The sequence below is a fragment of the Opisthocomus hoazin genome, chromosome 27 (genome assembly GCF_030867145.1).
Source record: "Opisthocomus hoazin isolate bOpiHoa1 chromosome 27, bOpiHoa1.hap1, whole genome shotgun sequence".
NCBI lineage: Eukaryota > Metazoa > Chordata > Aves > Opisthocomiformes > Opisthocomidae > Opisthocomus > Opisthocomus hoazin.
The window spans coordinates 9,773,859-9,795,918 of NC_134440.1; the positions used below are offsets into that span (position 1 = coordinate 9,773,859).

At 61.7% G+C, this 22,060-nt stretch overlaps 2 protein-coding genes and 1 long non-coding RNA gene across 4 annotated transcripts; 2 read left to right on the plus strand and 1 right to left on the minus strand.

Annotated features, from left to right (window-relative positions):
• The first annotated feature begins 34 nt into the window (after positions 1-34).
• On the plus strand, positions 35-14,134 carry LOC142364590 (uncharacterized). The gene is made up of 2 exons (XR_012766301.1): positions 35-143; positions 13,778-14,134. It is a non-coding gene; the product is annotated as an uncharacterized LOC142364590 (long non-coding RNA).
• On the minus strand, positions 889-15,065 carry LOC104337246 (fizzy-related protein homolog). 2 transcript variants are annotated; one of them, XM_075444378.1, is made up of 14 exons: positions 14,956-15,065; positions 10,819-10,964; positions 9,611-9,736; positions 9,342-9,405; positions 8,841-8,968; positions 8,302-8,384; positions 7,697-7,880; positions 7,432-7,497; positions 6,863-6,965; positions 6,023-6,207; positions 4,906-5,139; positions 4,720-4,824; positions 3,790-3,882; positions 889-2,967 (listed from the first exon to the last, which is right to left on the minus strand). In XM_075444378.1, the coding sequence occupies exons 2-14, from the start codon at positions 10,885-10,887 to the stop codon at positions 2,926-2,928; spliced, it is 1,482 nt and encodes a 493-aa protein (XP_075300493.1). In that variant the 5' UTR covers positions 10,888-10,964; positions 14,956-15,065; the 3' UTR covers positions 889-2,925. The 2 variants fall into 2 exon arrangements, with proteins under 2 accessions (XP_075300493.1, XP_075300494.1); XM_075444379.1 differs by having other exon boundaries at positions 10,819-10,961; positions 14,956-15,058.
• A 417-nt stretch (positions 15,066-15,482) lies between these two features.
• Positions 15,483-18,966, plus strand: LOC142364600 (uncharacterized). Its single transcript, XM_075444435.1, has 2 exons — positions 15,483-15,665; positions 17,646-18,966. The coding sequence occupies exons 1-2, from the start codon at positions 15,498-15,500 to the stop codon at positions 18,762-18,764; spliced, it is 1,287 nt and encodes a 428-aa protein (XP_075300550.1). The 5' UTR covers positions 15,483-15,497; the 3' UTR covers positions 18,765-18,966.
• Positions 18,967-22,060: the final 3,094 nt, after the last annotated feature.

Sequence of the window (22,060 nt, forward strand, 5' to 3'; positions counted from 1 at the left end):
CCGCCCCCGGCCACTCCCACTCGGCTGGTGCAGGGGGGAAGGGCGGCACCCGCCACGTGAGCGGGCTCGGGGAGCCCCCACCCGGAAGCGCATGGGAGGAGCCGGCGGCGCGGTCACGTGAGCGAGCAGCATGGCGGCGGGCGGTGAGTGCAGGCCCCGCGCCGCAGCCTTCCCCGCTGCCCCCCCGGCCCGGCGGCTTCGGCTGGCGCGGGGGCGCCGGGTGGGCCCCGGGGGTCCGGGTGGGTCCCGGGGCTCCGCTCACGCCGGCTCCGGACGCTTCCCGTGGGCTGAGGCCCTGCCGCGGGGTGCGGCTGTGCTCGGCCCACGGCTCTGGGCGTCCCGTTCTCCCCCGCGGTGCGGGCCCCGGCCCCCCCTGACACCCAGCAGCACCCTGCCAGACCGGAGGCAGGAGCCACCCCCCCCCCTCACCCCCCGTCCCCTCCCCGCTCCACGCTGGAGAGGCCGTGGCCATGGTGCAGACCCTGGGGAAGGGGCAGGGTGGTCTCCCCCTGCACCCAGCGAGGGTCCCACCCGTACAGCGGCAGCGGCCCCTCCGTCTCCAGGGTGCTTGGCGGGACCCAGGGTGGGTGCTGCCCCAGCTCCATGCCCAGCGCTGCCGTAGCTCCCCTGCAACACCCAGTGCCGGAACGGGCACCTAGCAACTGCCCCTCGGCCGGAGGAGCCCGCGGGGGGCTCGATCCCTCCCTGCCCCGAGAGGGACCTGGGGCAGGGCGGGGGGAGCTGGGGCTGCGCCTCTCCCCCTCCCCCCAGCAGCAAAGTGACCAGGAGCAGGGTGGGGGGGGGCAATAAACCACGGGCTGGGGCAGGGGCTGCAGGACCCCGGGGGCTCGCTGCCCCCCTACCCCACCCCAGAAGAGCAAAGCAGGGCCCACGAGCCACCAATTCACAACTTGTTTAATGCCAGGTCAGTTGCTTTACACGGAGAAGGGTCAACGCGCTGTTTTTCCCCCCACCCTACGATGCCGCCCAGGGAACGATGGTGCGAGGCCGCAGCCCCCCGGCTCGGCGGGGAGCCCCGCTCAGCCCAGCACTGCCCGATCGCACCCTGCAAACACGAGCTCGCTGCCGCTCCGCTCCTTCCCCTGTCTCGCACGCCGCCGCACACGGCCGCCAGCCGGCGCAGCCCCCCGCTCACCGGGGACGCCGGAGACCCCAGAGAGCGCTCCCGGGACCCCCAGCTCGGCCTCGGCACTGCCCTTCCAACCCCCACTATTCTGTGATTCTGTGACGCAGCGAGTGACACGCGAGGGGCTGGGGAGCCACCAGGGATTTTCAAACCAAGCCCCGCGCTCCCGCAGCAAGGGCTACAGCAAAGTGGGCGTGTGGGAACCACGTTTCTGAAATTACACTGAAATTAATCCCGTTTTGGAGGCGAGCGAGGCTGCAGGACGCCGCCGCGGCCGCCCCTCGGGGCTCTGGCTGCACCTCGCCGACCCGCCAACCCCCCTGCGCCCCGGCAGCTCACCCGAAGGGCACCGGCAGTCCCACCACCACCCCGCCAGCCTGGGCTCAGGTAAAAGGAGGTGGGGGAAAAAAAAGACAGAGCCAGGTATCGCCCACGGACGCTACAGAGAAGAGGTCAAGCTCTATGTACACAGCCCGGAAAACCCACCGGAGCAGGACGCAGCGCCGGCGCCGCAGGGCCCAGGGCGGGCAGCAGCCAGGCGCGCGGCGGGGAGAGCACAGGGACAGGGACAGGAAGGGGCTGCTGCACGCGGCGCAGCTTCTCGTTAAAGTAAAAGCAACACGTACACACAAGCGCTTGGCGTCACGGCCCACGGCACTCCTCACACAGGCTCCGAACACGCCAGCAGGCGCTCTCTTCCCATATGACTCAAAAAAACCAAAACAACAAACAAAGAAAAATTACAACAGGTCCCTGGCTCTGCCTTGAAGATACAACGAAGCGACGCTCCGTCCTTGCTCCCGAACCAGACCCCCCGCGGGCTCTCGCCCCATCCAGCCAGGAGAGGCCCCGCTCCCTCCCAAGGCCCGGATCCGCAGGAGCCGCTGGCTTTCTCGACGCCTCTCGCTGCTCGTCGCCTCGGGAGGACCCCGGAGCGCCCAGCCTGCCGCAGAGGGGGCCCTCGGGGTGGGCTTGCAGCCGGTTGGAAAAGCCACTGGTTTTCCCCCTCTGTTAACTAAAAGGATCAGCCCAGAGCACGCAACAGCCACTCCCGACCTCTCTGACCCTGCCCCGCGGAGGCAGAGCCTCCTCAAGCCTCCTCCAAGCTTACAGCCCCAAAACGCACCCGCGGGCAGCTGCCAGGCGTGCCGCAAACCGAGCTCTCTGACGGGAATGACTGCGTCGCGTACTATAGTACCTTTTGGGGGGAAAAAAGGAAAAGCACAAAGGAAAATGCGCAGTTCCTCAGCTGCTCCGTGCGGCGGGGACGCCCTGCCCTGTCAAGCAACAAGCAGAGCCCCGAGCCCAGCCTCCTCGCACCAGCTGTATCCACGGGGCCCAGCTGGCTCCCACCTCCAGAGACGTCCGTCCCAGGGCAGAGCGGCCGCGAGCAGCGCGTCCGGCCCCGTCCCAGAGGCGAGGACACTCTCCTCTCTCCCAAGAGGGGCAACACCGCAGCGGGGATGGCCTCGGTCCGGTCTCGTGGTCCGGCGTCCTCTCCAGTACACAGCCCGAGGGCCGGAGGATGCTGGTTTGACGTTTCTCTTGTACCCGTTTCCCTTTCCGAAGGATGAATCCGTAAACCTCTGGCAGTTCCCTCCCCGTCCCCTCCCAAGCACTGCCCGGCGTGGTTCACAAGCACATATTTAATTAGCATCTGCTGGGTCCGACCTCCGGGCCCTCCCTCCCGGCGGCTCTTCGGGGTTCCATGCACACCAAGGTAGTGGGCTGATCGCGGCACCGCCGGCGCTGGGCTCCCGGCTCGCCACACGCGGGCTTTATCGTATCCTGGTGAAGAGGTTGAGGACGGATACAGACTCCTGCCAGGAAAAGGCAAAGCAGGGGCTGAGCACTCCATAGCTGCGCTGCGGCGTCACGCCACCTGCTTCGGGGTTTGGTTTTTTAATAAACCAGCCGCCGATCCGGTGAGGTACCTCCAGCTCTGGGCACGACCCGAGCTCACCGTTCAAAGCCCAACACCATCAGTATTCCCACGGGCTTTTTCCAGGCGGTAACAAGGAGCACGGCAGGCAAGTGTGCCGTTCCCCCGGCCTCGTGGGGAGCTGTACCCCAGAGCTGCCAGAGACCGGGGACGCCGGCAGCGAGCAGCACCCGCTCCCCACAGCTCACTCCAGGATCTCCCTGCCACCTCCGCCAGACACCCAGCCCAGCTCTCGGCGCAGCTGGCACCACCCGCTCTCGATGATGGCGAGCTGTCAGCAGCAGCACCCACGATCCCACTCCCACCCAAGCCCCCATCTGAGGCCGTTTCACAGGGAGCCAGGGGACAACGCTCTCGGAGCGGGTCAGCTCCCAGCAGCACCCTTGCAGGGAGGAGGGTGGGCGCAGGATGGGCTCCCCGAAACGCTGCTACGCTCAGCAGCCCTCGAACAGCCAGGAGAAGGCCGTTCCGTCGCACTGCCTTGAGCACACAGGGGCAGGCTTTTCTTTCACCTGATGGCTACAGATCTCTTCGTGTCTCAGCAAAGTACAACCCTGCACCGCATCCAGCCCTCGACCCGCAGCGTGTGGTGAAGGGACCAGAGCCAAGGCAGCAGAGCAGCGCAGACTTGGCCCGAACTCGCCCCCGGGCCGAGCCTGCTGCAGGACACAGCCGCAGCCACCCCCGCACGCACCCTTACCTTCGTCGAGCGAGTTTTACTGAAGACGTTCCAGAAGCGCAAGGTCTCATCTCCAGCTCCTGTAACGATGGCCTCCCCATCAGGGGACATTGCCTACGGCCAAGAGAGAGCAACCTTTAGCAGCTGTTACATTTTTGAGGTTGAAAACAAACCTTCACTGGAATACGAGAGAGATTTAACTCTCCTTCCTACCTGGCTAGCGGTGAGAAACCACAGAACTACCTCTGCTTTCCTCTGCCTCGCTCAGTCTCCGTAGGTGCCAGTTTGAGCACTCGCATCTTACTTACGCAGCCATGGAACACAGGGGTGAAATTCTCATAAAAAGGATTCTGGTGTTCAGAATCCAAGGCAGCTGTAATTAAGGCTGTTCCTCCCCGGATGATAAACAGGTGTGAGGGCAGGAAGTGTGACACGACTGCATGCGCCAGCTCTGGCAGTCACCTGCACCGGAATCCAGCCCACAAAACCGAAGCTGCACATTTATCACCTCTGTCACGACTCCGCCGAAAGCCCCACACACCAGCGACAAAGCAGGCACAGGGTCAGCGTGGATTAACTGCACCAAGTACTGTAATGACGAACGAGGAGGACTGAAAGCCTCAAACCCTTCGCCTGCTGGCAGTCGCCAGCGAAAACGTGTACAAGTCTCCAGGGAAGGAGGAGAGACGCCTGTGCTTCCTCAGCAGAGTTTTGGCAGGCTTTGCTCTTCGCTAAGAAAGCCTCACATTTCCATAGCAGCAAACCAAAGCATCCCTCGCAGGCAAGGAAACCAGATACAGGCGTTTTCCTTCGCTTGCAGGGCAGCATTCGTAGCTCCAGCCCGGCTGCCGGCGGCTCCGGCGCCACCGGCACTGCGGCTTCGGCCTCACCCCGCACACGCGCAGCTGACACGCAGCTACAGAAGCCTGCAGAGACACGGCCGTCGCTTACCAGATACAAGACTCGGTACGAGTGCCCCGTTAGCTTTGCCACTTGAGTTAGCGAGGGGTATTTCCAGACGAGGATCTGGTTCTGCGAGTATCCGTGGGTACTCACCTGGAAGGGGAGAGGAAAATTCGCGTCACGCTTCCTGACAGCCGACGGCGCAGCGGCCGCACCGCACCGCGAGGAACTCACGAGCTCGTTGGCGTGTTTCGACCAGGCCAGGTTGCACACTTGCGACCCGGTGTCGATGCACTGCAGAGGCTGCCCGGTGAGCGTGTTCCAGAAGCGTATGCAGCGGTCGGCTGTCCCACCGCCGGAGGCGAGCAGTCCGTGCTGGTGCGGAGACCAGGCGATAGCTTTTACTGCTGCAAGATGCTCTGTGTACTGTTGGACAGGACTCAGGCTGCAGTGATTCCAGACAAGGAGCTGGCAGAGAGGAGAGACGTGATGGAACCTGCACTGCTGTCGCGTGTCTGCAACACCCACAAGCCACGACGCTGCGCTGGGACGGAGGAGGGCAGGTGGGCACCAAAGTGATTTCCCACAGCTCTGCCCCAGCACACGCATCCCCACCCTGCAGCCAGGCCCACCCTGACGCCGCCCCCCACGCCCTGCCCAGAGCCGTTCGGCTGCGGGGCCACAAGGCAGCGAACGGTCCTCAGGCTGACGGAGCCAAAGACAGAGCGTCACTGAACATGAACTCAAACCCTTCTCTTGCCCCGACAGCTGCATTACTCCAGAACACGTTTAGAAACGGGCTCGAGTTCCTCAGAAGTTATTCTGAGCAGGAGGAACTCGGCACAGCCACGCTGTCACACGGACACCGGGCACATTCACCACCTTGCAGCCTGCTCCCAGGGGCTCCCAGCACTGCTTCTCCACAACAGCTGCTGCTTCCGTACGGCGCTCAGCCAACTCCACGCCTGCGTTCCAGGTGTCAGAACCTCTATAGCTCTAAACTCCGTTTCCTTCTGCATACATAAACACCACTGCAACAAACCTGACCACAGGCTACCTAAACAAAATCAGGAAGCACAGCTTAGCAGCAGCTTTGTTGAACTCAAACCCCTGAGTCAAGCTATAGATTTAATTAGCCAAGTGCAGGAGCAAAATTAAATTTGCCTTTTTAATTTTATTAGGGAGAGGAGACCGAGTAGAAGCTTCGCATGATTTATGTTTGGACGCAGTCCAACGACCGAAACAAAAGCCCCTTTCGGAGGGCCAAATATCCCTAAAGAGAGGGGGTCTGACAATTCTTGGTGAAGACCTAGCGACACTGAGCCCCGTGGACTCCTTGGCAGGACCATACCTTATTATCATTTCCTCCAGAGGCCAGGAGCTGGTGGTCCGTAGACCACTTGAGCCCGCAGACCTCCTGCCTGTGGCCCTGGAGCCGCCGCTCGGACTGCAGGGGGGGGGTGCGGATGTCCCGCTGCAGGATCATCCTGTCCCGGCTCCCAGAAGACAGCTGGTCCGCGTTCCACGCCAAGGCACCTGCAACGCGGGCAGAGCGTCAGGGTGTGCTGCGGGAGGCCTGGGAGCGGGCAGGCAGCACCCAGCCACCACAGCTGCCAAGGATTTAAAAAAATAATTCAAAAAACATCTGTGCTTATGGACCTGCCTTCTATCCACTGTCTGAAGTCCTAGCACAGCGTGCAAAGACAGATTAGCCTGCACAAGCTTACTGAAGGTATCACTAATCCTATTTCACAGTGCAGTACAGCACAGAAGGAAAACTCGGAGGGTGCCCTGACTTCCCAAATCTCACTCCAGCGTTCAGATCGCTGCGGAGCAACAAAACCAGTCCCGGCAGAAGAAGGGAACTGGAAATCTCAGTGTCAAGCAGCCTGCCGGCAGGGCTGAAACCGGAAGCCAGTGGCAGTGACACAAGATGTTGCAACCAAACCTAAAATGCCTCAGACATGGAGGAAACACCTGCTGCAACACTCAACCACCACCACACCCGAGATCAGAGCTCCACAATTACTCGACGATAACGCTTTGAAGACGGCTCGAGACATAGCAGGGGATAAATCTCAATCCTGGCACCTTCCGAGTTCTGCTATTTCACACAGATCCCTTGCTTCAAGGAAAAAGTTCAGTCATGAAGAAAGGAAACCTGCGAAACCTCGGCCTCCCGCCTCCTTACCGACTCGGGCTGTGTGCCCCTCGAGCATGGAGAGCTTTTTCCCAGCAGCCGCATCCCAGATCTGTACAAAGCCCTTGTGCGTGCCCACGGCTACCAAGTTCCCCTGGACAAACAGCAAACCATGGTCAGTAAAGCCAGTAAGTACAGACAGACGTAAACCAAAAGCTAGGAGCTGAGGAGAAGACTTGAGATAAATCCCACACGATGGAAAGCATCCAGAGTTCTTCCATCTTTTCCCTACCGAGAGGGCCAAGGAGCCTGGCTGGAATATATTTACTGTAACTTTTTATTGTCAAGAGAAGTGAGCCGGCTCTTTCTCCCTCCCACGGCTCTCAGCAGATGCCTCGAGAACCTCAAGATACAGGAGGCTGCTCTCGGTCCCCTCTCATTTAGCAGAGGAAAACGGTGCAGACAGGAAGACACATTTGATTTGCGATGCATACAGGGAGTTTGGGGAAATACAGGACAATACCCCAAGTTCAAAGCTGTGAGGAAGAGCTACACGGCTACGACGGCAGTGTCTAAGCTACGAGGGTGTGAGCTGCCACCACTGCCAGCGTTATACTGACCCGTTCCGACCAGCCCACGGATGTCACAGAATCTCCTTCCACGGAGAGATCACACAGTCTGGTTACCTTGAAAGCGGGACAGAAGGGAACAAGAAACACTTGTTATTGCCACACTACGCTCTCCGCTGTCTCACAGACCAGGACCTAGTTTGGGACAGAGCATTACAAGCGCTGAATCCCTCAGACAGCGCGTTCCATAGCTCTGAAAGATGCTATGGCTGGAAAAGAACTACGGCAAGGGCGACTCCACTCTCCAGACACTGACCTGGCTAGTACAAGCGCTCCACAGGTAAACACAAGTCCCAAGGCCAACACTGAGGACGTTAAGAGAGGACCAGTCCACCAGGTTCAGGTAGAAGTCGTCCTGCAGCTCTGGGGCATCCAGCACTTTGAAAGGAATCTTTGAGATCTTCCGAGTTGGTTTTCGAGGTGATCTTAGCAGCTTCTGACTGTTTACAAAAACAGATGCACAAACCGCTACAGGACCTTACCCCGCTGCCGATGGTGGGTGCAGATGTAGCCGCTCTTTAAAGCGCACTTGCGTTTCTGTAGGAATGCACAGACAGAGGCCGAAAAATTCCTTCCAGCTGGTACGACTGGAAGGAATTACGTTCTGCTCCTGTAAAGGAGCTGGGGAGCAAACAGGTAAACCGAGCGCTGACAGCTGACCGAGGCACGTTCAGTATCTGGGCAGGCTGGGCGCCGGCAGAAGTTCTTAGACCTTGACGGTCCCTGCTCACCATCTCCCCACGTTTCCAACAGCAATTCAGACAGCAATTTTGGGTGCCTTAGCAAGAAGCCCCAGAGAGCCTCACTGAATCCTCTGCCCCAGCCCGTCCCTTCTCGCAGCCTGTGGAGAATCAGTGATACCTTTTGTTGCTGACAGGAGACAGGGAGTACGGCGAGACCTCGTTACCATCATCTGGACTGGAGCGCTTTGTGCTCAGTGAATACTGCACGAAGAAAACACACCTGGTAAGAACGCCAGCACGCCCAGACTCCAGAGCATCCCTCCAACGCGCGCTGGTGCCCAGTGCCTAGCTAACTCCAACACCCACAGTCAGATTTTCCAGACTTTTCAATCGCTCCCTCTCCCAGGTGCTCTGGAACCACACAGCAAAACCCTGACCTCCACTCAAGTCCAAAAGCTCGATGTGGTCGCTTATCACTGTCCAGAAAAGCCTGGTTCCAGCTCGGCTTCCCCGCCAGTACAGAAACAGGAAGCACGCAGCTTGCTGCAGAGACTTCTGCTCTCTTTACAGGCCACCAAATTTTGTTACCAGCAGCTTATCTTGGTCAAGCCACAACACTACCTCCCTTGCACCAGCAGCGTGGCAGAGCCGTGTGCTGTGTTCCTGCGACGCACACGTGCAGCCTCCACTGGTTTTAACGCAACGTAACCGACTCACAGTGAAGAGAGACTTCTTCTCCGGGTTGGACGGCTGCAGCCTCCTGTCTTCTGTCTGTGGGTCTTGCACCTTCTCGATCCCTGCTCCTAAGAGCTCGTTCTTCAGCAAGGCAGAGTAAGCAAGGCCATCTGTGAACCCAAACGAGCGCTTAGGCACAGGACTCGGAAGCAGCAGGCAGCTCTGCAGGGAGTGGCAGGACGACATCTGCCTGGCTCGCACGTTCCCAGGGCCTCTTCATAAGCCTGGGGCCCCAGTTTGGAATCAACATGAGCAGCAAGCTTCCCCTCTTTCACCCCACCAGGAAAGTGCTTCTACGGTACAATAAATCAAGGGATACAAATAGCCTCTCGCTTCCCAGGCCTCGTCAGCAGCCCACTGAGGTGACCCGGTATTCACCCTCGTGATGGGGGCATTTCCTAACACACCAGCACGAGTTTTTGCATAAGCACGAAGGAAATAAAAGCTCCAGGCGCGGTGCAAGTGGTAGAAAGGAGGTCTCACCTTTGCCATTGTCCGATGTCGCATCCTTTGCTTTTCTGTTTTGACTTGGTGATTTTTCATTTTCCTGAAAGGGAGACAGGCGCTATCACCACACAGAAACCTCAGGATATACGGTGAACTAACAAACAAAGAAGTCTCCTAGACCACAGGGGCAATGCGTTCAGAGGAACTCTTCTGGGGCAGCAGAAGACAAGCAGAGCAATTACGCAGGCAAAATAATATGCACCATTTCCTTAGCTGCGAGACTGAGCTGCAGGAGCTAAACCTACATTTATTCTGTGGAAGTTGATGCTCCAGTTGGCCCCAGCTCTTGAGGGAATGAATCTGTCACCGTGCTTACTAGGAGAAGACATCGGAGAATTGGAAGGCGTCAGGGTTCTTCTCATCTCTGCTACCTGAATTAAAGAAGAGGAGACACACACAAGAATAAGTGTGGATTACAGCAGGGGTCTGAAAAACATCAGCGAGGCCTTGTCAAAGCTCAATATGCCCAAGTAGAAGAGCCAAGCATTAGTTTGTCCCCGTCACAGAACCAGTAAGCATGTTAGAGTCCCCCTGTCAGGGGAACTTCTGTCAGAAGCAGCAATTAAACATCCTCTTTCCCTCCGCTCCTTCTCCAGCTGACGTTGTCGAGGGAAACACGTGGCAGGCTGGAGCGGGGCAGACTGCTTGCAGGGTGAGCAGCAGATGCTGCAACTGCAGTCACATTCTTTTTCATACAATAATTTATGTCAGAAGGGACGCCAGCTCTGAACAGGGCTAATTTCACAGCTACACTGAAGGCCACAGCGGCACCCAATTGAGTTTTCAGCGTCTCCGAGGACACCGACCCCACAAGCTCCCTGCTGCAGTGTTTGGACGCCCTCAGTGCGAACACCTTCTCCCAGTACCTAACTGGAATTCCCCCTGCTGCAGCTTGTGTCTGTTGCCTCTAATCCTTCCACTGTGTACCTCTGAGGAGAGTCAGACCCTATTTTGTCCATACCACCCACCACGCAGTTGAAAGCTACCACCTGATCCCTCCTGAGCCTCAGCTTCTCCAGGCTGAGCAACACAGTCTCGGCATCGTCCTGCGCCAGCCCCCTGACCATCCTGGGGGCCTCCATTGGACTGGCTCTGTCTTGTCAAGCCCCACAGTTGGTCTGTTTGTTTGTTAGCCCCCAGTGTTTGATGTTCCCCATGTACTTACTGAGGTTATTCAGTAAAGAGGCATCACTGAGCTACATAAAAATATCTTAACTCCTTTTTGCGACGTGAACTGAGTTTATATATTCAAACGCTTCGCTGAAGTCAAGTCGTTGGGTTATTCCTAGAACAGCTCAGGGGCTCACACCTGCTCACAGCCCAACAAGAGACTACGCTTCGCGTCAGAGAGGTCACACATCTTTCAAAAGCTCAAGTGAAAACAGTCAGAGGCAAGACAGACAGCCACTGAATAGTCAGACTAAGCCCATTTAGCACAGCCCGTCGTACTTACACCAGGCATTGTGTTTTCATGCTGTATGTTGATTTGGCGCAGGAGACGTCTCTCGTAATCCTGGTCCATGGCGGAAAGCAGAGGGGCTGGGGACTTCAGCAGGCTCAGGAATTTATGTTCACCAAGTCCAGCCAGTAATCAGTCTGCTGCAACAGAGAGGGGAAGGAAAACACCAAAACGTCGCACCCCCTCGTACAGAAGCAGCCCTTCAGAATCGTGTCAGCCTGTCACCACTTTTCCTACCCAGAGCACTGGTGCCAAACTTGCGTGACACAGCCCAGCGCAGGGCTGCTGATCAAAGTGGTTTTCTGTATTATTTCCCTTGGCTGCTGAGTCACGTGAGCAGGCGACCGGCGACTCGTGTCTGGCGGGACCTCAGCCGGAGCCGAGGCTGCAGCACTGGAAACCCGCCGGCTGTCACGCACGGCAGCAGCACAGCCTGGCAAGCTGTCCGCACTCCGGCATGGACAAACCAGACAGCACCAGCCCGCCCCACCGCAGCCAGAGCCACGCGGACAGCAGCGCGCACCGCTGCGCTGGGGCTGGCTGGGACACCCTTCGCCGTGCTGGAGGTACTGCAGACGTCCAGGCCACGCGCTGCAGGAACGCGGGCAGCTACGGACCAGGCAGGCCCCTGGCCAGCAGCCAGCGCCCGATGCCCACGCTGCCCCAGGTATTCCTCCTGGCCAGCACAACGCTAGCTCACTGACGGCTACACAGGCTGCAAGCAATGTCCAGCATCTTGCAAGCATACGCTCTAGGACAGGGCTGCTTCAGAGCCCAGATGTGGCTGGCTGAATGACAGCGTGCATCGATTAAAAGAAAAAAAAATCAGCTAACACTCCTGCGAGGATAGGTAGTCCCAGCCCTTCTCTGGGCTCTGGAGGGCGCAGACCAGCAGCGTTAGGGCCCAGCCCATCTCCAGCTCACACCCCCCCGCCTCGGGCTTTGCCCTCAGCTCACACGGACACGACGATGCCGACGCCAGAAGAGACGTGCCAAGGTGCTCCTTCACCCACGACAAACATCTCCAGAGGGAAAGGTGCGCTCTGACACACACCCGCCACAGCCAAAGATCCCCACAGCACACAGGCCTCTGGACGCTGTGCAGAGCACAGAGGGATTTTCATCTGCTGTTATTGTACAAACCTTTACGGCCCCTGGCCGGAGTCCCAGCTACACAAACCCGGGAGCTGCCCCGAGACACAAACTCGCGGCAGCATCGGGAGGCAGCTGCACGGGAGCGGCTGTGCGGGGCGAAGGCTGTCCAGGGACACGCTGCACCGCCACGCGATGGCCCTGCCCCGGAGCGCCGGCAGCGTCCTCCGCCGCCGGTGAGGTTCCCTGGGAAGAGGTTCACCAAGAACACCCAGGGTTTATCATCAAACACGGGAGGCAAGGCACCAGGCGCAGAGGGGCACAGCAGCACACGCTGTCATCCAGCCGGATGAGATGAAGTATTACAGTATTCTGCAGAAAGCACACCAGCTCTGGGCTACCGTGACGCACCAGCCAGCAGAGCCACTCTCCTTTCATCCAAGCCGTTTGTTAGTACTGAGCCTTGGACTTCTGACAAACGCCGAAACGCAGAGGCCTGCTCGTCCTCGCCATTAAGCATGGCAGCACTTCCGCAGGAGCTCCCCTGAAACAGCGAGTGCCAAGCTGTCTCCGAGTATACCTGCTCACCTCCGCCACCTCCTCCCCCAAGCCTTTTGCTTTTTTCATTTCATACATTTCTCCAATATGTTCTTTCGGAGGCAACACTGGAGAACGCTACCAAATTGAAGAGTAATCAGCTTCCACCAAATGAAGTGAAGACTCAGAGCTGGCGTTACTGCGAGTGAAAAGTCAGGCAAGCCTGTAAGGTTATTATCGAAGGAGGTTAAAATAAAATAGTAAGTGCATCCCGTGTCAAACGCTCTCCCTCATTTTGTCGGTTACTCCACTACCCTCACCTACCCATGATCTTCCAAATCTGCCTTTGAGGTTAACAGGAGCTCTCAAAATGAGCACTTCAGTACAATGCCCCCCCTTCTTTTTTTCATTCCCCCGGTTGTTTCACCACCACGGATAAGAGAGATCAGCTTGCAGACCCCACGCGAGGAGCGTGCTCAGCTGGGAAACACCACGCGTTGGAAGCGTCCTCCCAGCACGGCTCAGCGCAGTATTCGTGAGCGATCCAGATCCAGTTACACCGCACCGTGACATTTTTAATTCTGGATATGAAACACATTCGCTTTTAAAGCTTTTCATTTGAGTTCCTGTCTGTACAAATTTCGACTACAACTTCTAATGAGAAATACAGCGCACACAGAGCGAACAGCAGCAGAGACTGCGTAGGCAGAACATGGCAGTAATACCAATCAGCCCCAAACAGCCTCTTCTCAGGCTTCAGATGCTTCAGAATAAAGCACCACCATGACATGAATTGTATTTGAATTGCCAAGTCATCCTCTGCCCCTTTGGCCCTGTCTAAATTTGCAAATATATTCCTTTGTTACCTTCAAGAGTTCTCCTGCCTTTGGTATTCTCCGAGTCTCTCACTTTCAGCAGCACCTCTCACGTTCAACACTTACCCACCCAACCACCTTCCAGTGTTAAGGAGCACACAAACGATTTCTGGAAGCAAAACGGGCCAGGGATTGCCCGGCTGCTGCTCTGCTCAGGTTGGCCACGGCCGGAACTGACAGAGCCGACACGGCCTACATCTGCTGCCCCAACTCCAAAACTCGCCGAGAAATCCAACCAGGCAGAGGCTGCCTCTCAAACCACGGGGACTCACCCAGGAGCAGAGGAGGCACAGGAGGAAGGCTGCTGTGTGCATTTTGTAACCTTGTACAGAACCTTCAGGGATTTTGTTTTTTTTGCTTGGCTCTTGTGGGAATTCATATGCTCTGTCTGAGCACGACAGTTTTTCACAGAGCTACCAACTTTACTAACATCTCGTTTCCCTTTACAGAATACAAAAATTCACGGAATACGGTTGTCTGATTACCTTACATCTCCAAACAGCTCAGAGCGCCAGCTCAGATAAAAGGTCTGCTTTCTCGGAAGCCTTATCTGAAGTCAGCGCACTAAAAGCCAAGATGAAAAATTCACCACCAGCCTCGTCCACGGAGCTTTACCGGAAAGGCCCGGCAACTCGAAAGCCTGCTTCACCGTAACACTGAAGCTACTGAAGGTGCAGCCGTACCTCTGGTCAACGCACAAAAGCAAGTCATGGAATTTAGAGAACGCAGCAGCTTCAGCCAACAGCCCCAGAAAATTCTGCTACTGTGTTAAAAATAATAATAATAAAATAAATATCGGTCTTTAACGCGAGATGGTGTTGCCGGCAGCGCGTGAAGAACCTTCGGCACAAACCAGCAGGCTAACTCGGTAAGGGTCAGCACTTCGCAGGAGAGCGAGCGCGGGGCCGCCGAGAGCGCCGCGAGTCAAGGACAAAAGCATCACCCACGCAAGGAGGGCTGCGACCCCGGGGGCAGAGGCTCCCGCGACCTGGCAGACCCCTCCACGGCCCCCCGGCAGAGCCAGCGCGGGATGCCCGGGGCGGGCTCCTGAGCCCCGCAGCCCCGCAAAGCCGCCGATCGCCGGTGCCGGGGGCCGTCGCGGTGCGTCACCCCCGACGGCGGGCCCGGCGGCTTGGAGCCCCTCGGGCCCCAGAGCCACGGGGGGGAACGGCGACCCCCAGCCCGGGGCCCGCACACCAGCGACCTCGGGAAGCTCCCCGCGCCGCCCGGAAGCCCTCCCCGCCGCTCCCCTGCCCGGTTCGGTCACCAGGCCAGGCACTGCTGCAGCCCCGGGGGCGGGGGCGGCACCGCCGGACGGGGCTCGCAGCCGCTACGGCCGGTCCCGGGGCCCAGGCGCAGGGCGGCGGCCGGCAGGGCCGGCCGGGGCGGGGGAGCGGCGGCACAGGCCCACCCGCGGCCCCCGCCCCGCCGGCCCCAGCGCGGACACCGCGCAGCGCCGCGACCCCGAGGCAGCCGGTAGCGACCGGGCCCCGCCCGGCCCGGCAGAGGCCTGGGCACCGGCCGCGCAGGCCCCGCCGCACCGGGGGCCCCGCAGCCCCGGGGGAAGGGGCCGCGGCCCACCGCAGCCCACCCCGCAGCACCGGCGCGGCCCCGCCGCCCGCCCTACCTGCCCGCCCGGCGCGGCGCGGCCCGGCCCCGCTCCGCCTCCGCCTGTCACTCTCCGCCGGCCCCACCGCTCCGCAATATGGCGGCCGCCCCTGCCCGCTGGCCCCGCCCCCCGTTCGAATCAACACAGAAGCGGCGGCGCGCGGCGCCATGGCAACGGCCGCGGCCCGCCCCGGGTGGGTGGGGCGGAGCCTGACACCGCCCCTCAGCGCGCTGACGTCACGGCGCTGAGGGCCTTCCGGGGGAGGGGAGGGGGACACGGGACATGGCGGCCGCGCTCCCCGCAGCCCCTCCCGGCGCGCCCCGGCTGTAACGCGCCGGTCCCCGCGTAGCCCCCGCGCCCCCCCGCCCCGGGGCTCGAACGCGCGGGCGTCGGCCGGGAGCGGCGGGCCCGGCCCATCCCGTCCCGCCCCGGCCCCGCCCCCGGCGCCGCCGTGACCCCACCGCGCCCCCGCCGTGACCCCGCCGTGACCCTGCCGTGACCCCGCCGTGACCCCGCCGCTGCCGATCGCTTCCGGGGCGGCCCCGGCTCCCGGTTTGAAAATGCGGGAGCGGCTGCTGGTGCTGCTGTGCGCGCTGGCGCGGCGGCGGGCGGGCGGGCGGCGGGCCGTGGCCATGGCCGGCACCGGCGGCGGTGGGGCCTGGGACGGGCCGCAGCGGCGAGCCTGGCTCCGGCACTACTACAGCCAGCGGCAGAAGCGGCTGATGACGGTGACCGGGGGCGGGCGGGGGCGGGGAGGACGCAAAGCAGGCGGGACGTGGGGCACGAAGGACACGGGGGGGGGGGGCGCACCCAAATGGGGAGGGGGTGGAGGGGGGGCACAGCTCGCAGGGACACATGGGGGGGCGGGGCAGACACGAACCGCAGGGGCGGGAAGGATGGGGGCACAAAGGACACGGGGGACACGAAGGATGGGGGACACGAACGCAGATCCAAAGGACAGGGGATACAGAGGGTTGGGGGGTGACATCAAAGGGGGGGACACAAGGGGGGGGACACACGGGGGAGGGGACACAGAGGGCCTGGGGACACGCGGCAGCAAGGACAGGCTGTCAGGGGAGAGCGTGGGGAGGCCGTGTCCCTGGGCAGTGGCCGGGGGCGGCACAAAAAGCCTCTTTTCAGCTTAAAGATGGTATTTAGAATTTACTGACAAATGAACTGGAGGGGCCGGGGCGTCGTGCCCGCTCCCCCTGCCGATCACGCCCACCCCGCAGCTCACTCGTTAAAAAATCATCCCAAGTGGCCACCCCGGAAGGGGACTTTTTACGAAAGGCTCCTCAGCTGCAGCCCCGGAGCTCTGTTCTGGGCCACACTCGCAGCATCGCACGATCGCTACGGTGGGAAAGGACCTCTGAGACCATCCAGTCCAGCCGTCACCCCAGCACCCCCAGGCCTGCTGAACCATGTCCCCAAGTGCCACGTCCACGCGGTGTTTGAACCCCTCCAGGGATGGGGACTCCCCCACTGCCCTGGGCAGCCTGGGCCAACGCCTGACCACTCTTGCAGGAAAGAAATTGTTCCTGATATCCCATCTAAACCTCCCCTGCTGCACCTTGAGGCCATTGCCTCTCGTCCTGTCGCCGGTTACCTGGGAGAAGACCCCAGCCCCCCTCACTCGCCCCTCCTGGCAGGGAGCTGCAGAGAGCGAGAAGGTGGAGACCTCTCCTCCACTTCCTCGCAGAGAGCGAGAAGGTGGCCTCCTCTTCTCCAGCCTGAGCAGCCCCAGCTCCCTCAGCTGCTCCCCATCAGACTGGTTCTCCAGCCCCCTCCCCAGCCTCGCTGCCCTGCTCTGGACACGCTCCAGCCCCTCCATGTCCTGCTTGTGGTGAGGGGCCCAAAGCTGAGCACAGGACCCGAGGTGTGGCCTCACCAGTGCCCAGCACAGGGGCAGGATCGCTGCCCTGGTCCTGCTGGCCACACCATTCCTGATCCAAGCCAGGATGCCGCTGGCCTTCCTGGCCACCCGGGCACACTGCTGGCTCATGGGCAGCCGGCTCTCGACCAGCACCCCCAGGGCCTTTTCCGCCGGGCAGCTCTCCGGCCTCTCTGCCCCAAGGCTGGAGCGTTGCATGGGGTTGTGGTGACCCAGGTGCAGGACCCAGCACTCGGCCTTGTTGAACCTCACACAGTTGGCCTCGGCCCATCGATCCAGCCTGCGCAGATCCCTCTGCAGAGCCTTCCCACCCTCGAGCAGATCGACCCTGCTGCCCACCTTGGTGCCATCTGCAGACTGACCGAGGGAGCACTCGATCCCCTCATCCAGTTCATTGATAAAGATGTTAAACACGACTGGCCCCAACACTGAGCCCTGGGGAACACCGCTCGTGACCGGCCGCCAGCCGGATTTAGCTCCGTTCACCACCGCTCCCTGGGCTCGGGCATCCGGCCGGTTCTTTACCCAGCGAAGGGCACCCCAGTGCCCAGCCGTGGGCAGCCCGTTTCTCCGGGAGGGTGCTGCGGGGAGCGGTGTCCGAGTCCCTGACAAGCACACACAGCGGTCGCCTGGTGGGGTTGCAGCGGGGTTTCCCAGGACCAGGAATGTTTGACCGGGCGGTAGTGCCCGTCGGGACGTCCTCCCTGCCCTGAGGCGGTCGCTGGAGCCAGAGGGTCTTCGGGGCAGGGGGTCCCCGCGAAGCGGGGGCTGGGGGAGCGCTGTCTCATGCTGCTCTTGTCTCTCCGCCGTGCTGCAGCTCCTGGTCGCGCGCCGCAGGAGAACCAGCTGCTACTTCTACCCCCGCGCCTGGCCCAGCCTCAGGAGCGCGGACTGGTGGGAGCGCGTCGTGCTGAAGGAGTTCGGGCCCCGGGACTGGCTGGAGAAGTTCCGGATGTCCAAGGAGACCTTCTTCTACGTCTGCAACCGGCTGCGGCCCGGGCTGGCTCCGCACAGCGCCCACTTCCACCCCACCCTGCCCCTGGAGAAGAGGGTGGCCGTGGCCCTGTGGCACTTGGCCACCAACGTGGAGTACCAGACTCTGAGCCCGCTCGTGGGCGTGGGGCCCTCCACGGTGCAGACGTGCGTCCGGGAGGTGAGCTACGCCATCGTCTTGCTGCTGAAGCCCCTCTACCTCCGGGCGCCCAGCGAGAAGGAGCTGGAGAACATGGTGCGCATCTTCCGCACGCGCTGGGGCTTCCCGCACTGCATCGGCGCCCTGGACAGCCTGCACATCGCCATCCACCCGCCCCTGCGCCTCAGTGCCGACTACTGCAACGGCCAGGGCTGGCACTCCGTCCTGACGCAGGCCACCGTGGACGGCCTGGGCCAGTTCTGGGACGTCTGCACCGCCTTCCCCGGCAGCATGGAGAACAGCGCGGTCCTGGAGAGCTCCAGCCTGTGGGTGCTGGCCAAGGAGGGCCGGCTCTGCCCCAACCCTCCCAAGCACTTCATGGGGAAGGCGCAGAAGTACGTGCTGCTGGGCGATGCCACCTACCCCTTGCAAGACTGGATCCTCAAGCCCTACCAGGAGGACCAGCAGCTCAGCCAGCGGCAGCTGCAGTTCAACTACCGCCTGAAGCGGGCGCACAGCGTGATCGAGAACGCGTTCCTGCGCCTGAAGGCGCGCTGGCAGATCCTCCTCAAGTGCGACGACTGCAGCCTGGAGCTGCTGCCCACCCTCGTCCTCGCCTGCTGCATCCTGCACAACGTCTGCGAAGCCCACGACGACCCCTTCAACGAGGAGTGGCTGGAGGGCACCGAGCCCACCGAGCTGCCCAAGCCCTGCCAGCCCGCGCCCGCCGCCATGGAGGACGGCCGGGCCGAGCAGGTGCGCGAGCTGATGTGCCAGTACTTCGAGAGCTGCGGGGAGGGCTGACGGGGCCGGTGTGGAGACGCAGCGCTGCACGCCCTTGGCTCGAGGACTGCCCGCGGACTCCGGCAAGCGTTGGGTCAGTGGCGCCGGGCCGTTGGGCGAAGGACTGGACCCCTGCGATGGCGGCTCCCGGGGCGGGGAGGGGGCGGCCGCGTCGCGCTGGTTTGGCGGCGGTGGTTGGAGGCAGCGCAATGTATTCCGTGCCCGTGCTCTGTGCCCGGCTCTGAGCGGTCTGGTGGTGTGGGGTGAGCGACGCGGGGGTCAGCGCTGGCCGAGGGGACCGGGGGTCCCTTTCTGGGGAGTGCGCCCCTGCCCAAGGCCCCTCCGCCGGGCCAGAACTGGGGGGGGGGGGGGCTGGAAGAGAGGTGGCGAAGCCCCTTGGCGGGTGCAGAACCGGTGACGTGACCGGGCTGGGGAGGGAGGGGGGAGGCCCAGCCGGGACCCGCGGGGACCCTGCGGCTGGGTAGCTGAGGGGAGAGCCATGGATGTTGTCTACCCCGACTTCAGCAAGGCTTTGGACACAGTCTGCCATCACATCCTCCTAGGGAAGCTCAGGCAGCGTGGGCTGGATGAGTGGTCGGTGAGGTGGGTTGAGAACTGGCTGAAGGGCAGAGCCCAGAGGGTTGGCATCAGCGGCGCTGAGTCTGGTTGGAGGCCGGTAACCAGTGGTGTGCCCAGGGGTCAGTACTGGGCCCAGTCTTGTTCAGCTTCTTCATCAGTGACCAGGATGAAGAGTTAGAGTGCACCCTCAGCACGTTTGCTGATGACACCAAACTGGGAGGTGTGGTAGACACACGGGCAGGCTGTGCTGCCATCCAGCGTGACCTGGACAGGCTGGAGAGTTGGGCAGAGAGGAACCTGATGAGGTTCAACAAAGGCAAATGCAGGGTCCTGCACCTGGGGAGGAACAACCCCAGGCACCAGTACAGGCTGGGGCGGCCCTGCTGGAGAGCAGCTCTGCGGAGAGGGACTGGGAGTGCTGGGGGACGACAGGGTGACCCTGAGCCAGCAGCGTGCTCCGGGTGCCCAGAAGGCCAAGGGGATCCTGGGGTGCATGAGGAGGAGTGTGGGCAGCAGGGCGAGGGAGGTTCTCCTTCCCCTCTGCTCTGCCCTGGGGAGGCCCCATCTGCAGTGCTGTGTCCAGTGCTGGGCTCCCCAGTTCAAGAAAGATGAGGAGCTACTGGAGAGAGTCCAGCGCAGGGCTGCGAGGATGAGGAGGGGACTGGAGCATCTCTTCTGCGAGGAGAGGCTGAGGGAGCTGGGCTTGTTCAGCTTGGAGAAGAGAAGGCTGCGAGGGGACATTAGAAATGCCTCTAAATATCTGCAGGATGGGGGTCAGGAGGACGGGGCCAGACTCTGTTCAGTGGTGCCCAGCGACAGGACAAGGGGCAACGGGCACAAACTGGAGCAGAGGAAGCTCCAGCTGAACCCGAGGAAGAACTTCTTCCCTCTGAGGGTGACGGAGCCCTGGCCCAGGCTGCCCAGGGAGGCTGTGGAGTCTCCTTCTCTGGAGATATTCCAGCCCCGCCTGGCCGCGGTGCTGTGCAGCTGCTCTGGGTGACCCTGCTTGGGCAGGGGGTTGGGCTGGGGGACCCACAGAGGGCCCTGCCAGCCCCCACCATTCTGTGATTCTGTGACACAGCGAGTGACACGCGAGGGGCTGGGGAGCCACCAGGGATTTTCAAACCAAGCCCCGCGCTCCCGCAGCAAGGGCTACAGCAAAGTGGGCGTGCAGGAACCGCGTTTCTGAAATTACACTGAAATTAATCCCGTTTTGGAGGCGAGCGAGGCTGCAGGACGCCGCCGTGGCCGCCCCTCGGGGCTCTGGCGACGCGGTGCTGCCCGGGAGCGGCGAGCTGCCGGCCCACCAGTGCCTGCCCGTCCCGACGACGGCCCCAGCAGCACCACGCAGCCCATCAGGCGCTGCCGTGCCGGCACGCGCGGCCAAGGCTGGGGCGAGCGGAGCGGCACCTCGCCGACCCGCCAACCCCCCTGCGCCCCGGCAGCTCACCCGAAGGGCACCGGCAGTCCCACCACCACCCCGCCAGCCTGGGCTCAGGGAAAGGAGGTGGGGGAAAAAAAAGACAGAGCCAGGTATCGCCCACGGACGCTACAGAGAAGAGGTCAAGCTCTATGTACACAGCCCGGAAAACCCACCGGAGCAGGACGCAGCGCCGGCGCCGCAGGGCCCAGGGCGGGCAGCAGCCAGGCGCGCGGCGGGGAGAGCACAGGGACAGGGACAGGAAGGGGCTGCTGCACGCGGCGCAGCTTCTCGTTAAAGTAAAAGCAACACATACACACAAGCGCTTGGCGTCACGGCCCACGGCACTCCTCACACAGGCTCCGAACACGCCAGCAGGCGCTCTCTTCCCATACGACTCAAAAAAACCAAAACAACAAACAAAGAAAAATTACAACAGGTCCCTGGCTCTGCCTTGAAGATACAACGAAGCGACGCTCCGTCCTTGCTCCCGAACCAGACCCCCCGCGGGCTCTCGCCCCATCCAGCCAGGAGAGGCCCCGCTCCCTCCCAAGGCCCGGATCCGCAGGAGCCGCTGGCTTTCTCGACGCCTCTCGCTGCTCGTCGCCTCGGGAGGACCCCGGAGCGCCCAGCCTGCCGCAGAGGGGGCCCTCGGGGTGGGCTTGCAGCCGGTTGGAAAAGCCACTGGTTTTCCCCCTCTGTTAACTAAAAGGATCAGCCCAGAGCACGCAACAGCCACTCCCGACCTCTCTGACCCTGCCCCGCGGAGGCAGAGCCTCCTCAAGCCTCCTCCAAGCTTACAGCCCCAAAACGCACCCGCGGGCAGCTGCCAGGCGTGCCGCAAACCGAGCTCTCTGACGGGAATGACTGCGTCGCGTACTATAGTACCTTTTGGGGGGAAAAAAGGAAAAGCACAAAGGAAAATGAGCAGTTCCTCAGCTGCTCCGTGCGGCGGGGACGCCCTGCCCTGTCAAGCGACAAGCAGAGCCCCGAGCCCAGCCTCCTCGCACCAGCTGTATCCACCGGGCCCGGCTGGCTCCCACCTCCAGAGACGTCCGTCCCAGGGCAGAGCGGCCGCGAGCAGCGCGTCCGGCCCCGTCCCAGAGGCGAGGACACTCTCCTCTCTCCCAAGAGGGGCAACACCGCAGCGGGGATGGCCTCGGTCCGGTCTCGTGGTCCGGCGTCCTCTCCAGTACACAGCCCGAGGGCCGGAGGACGCTGGTTTGACGTTTCTCTTGTACCCGTTTCCCTTTCCGAAGGATGAATCCGTAAACCTCTGGCAGTTCCCTCCCCGTCCCCTCCCAAGCACTGCCCGGCG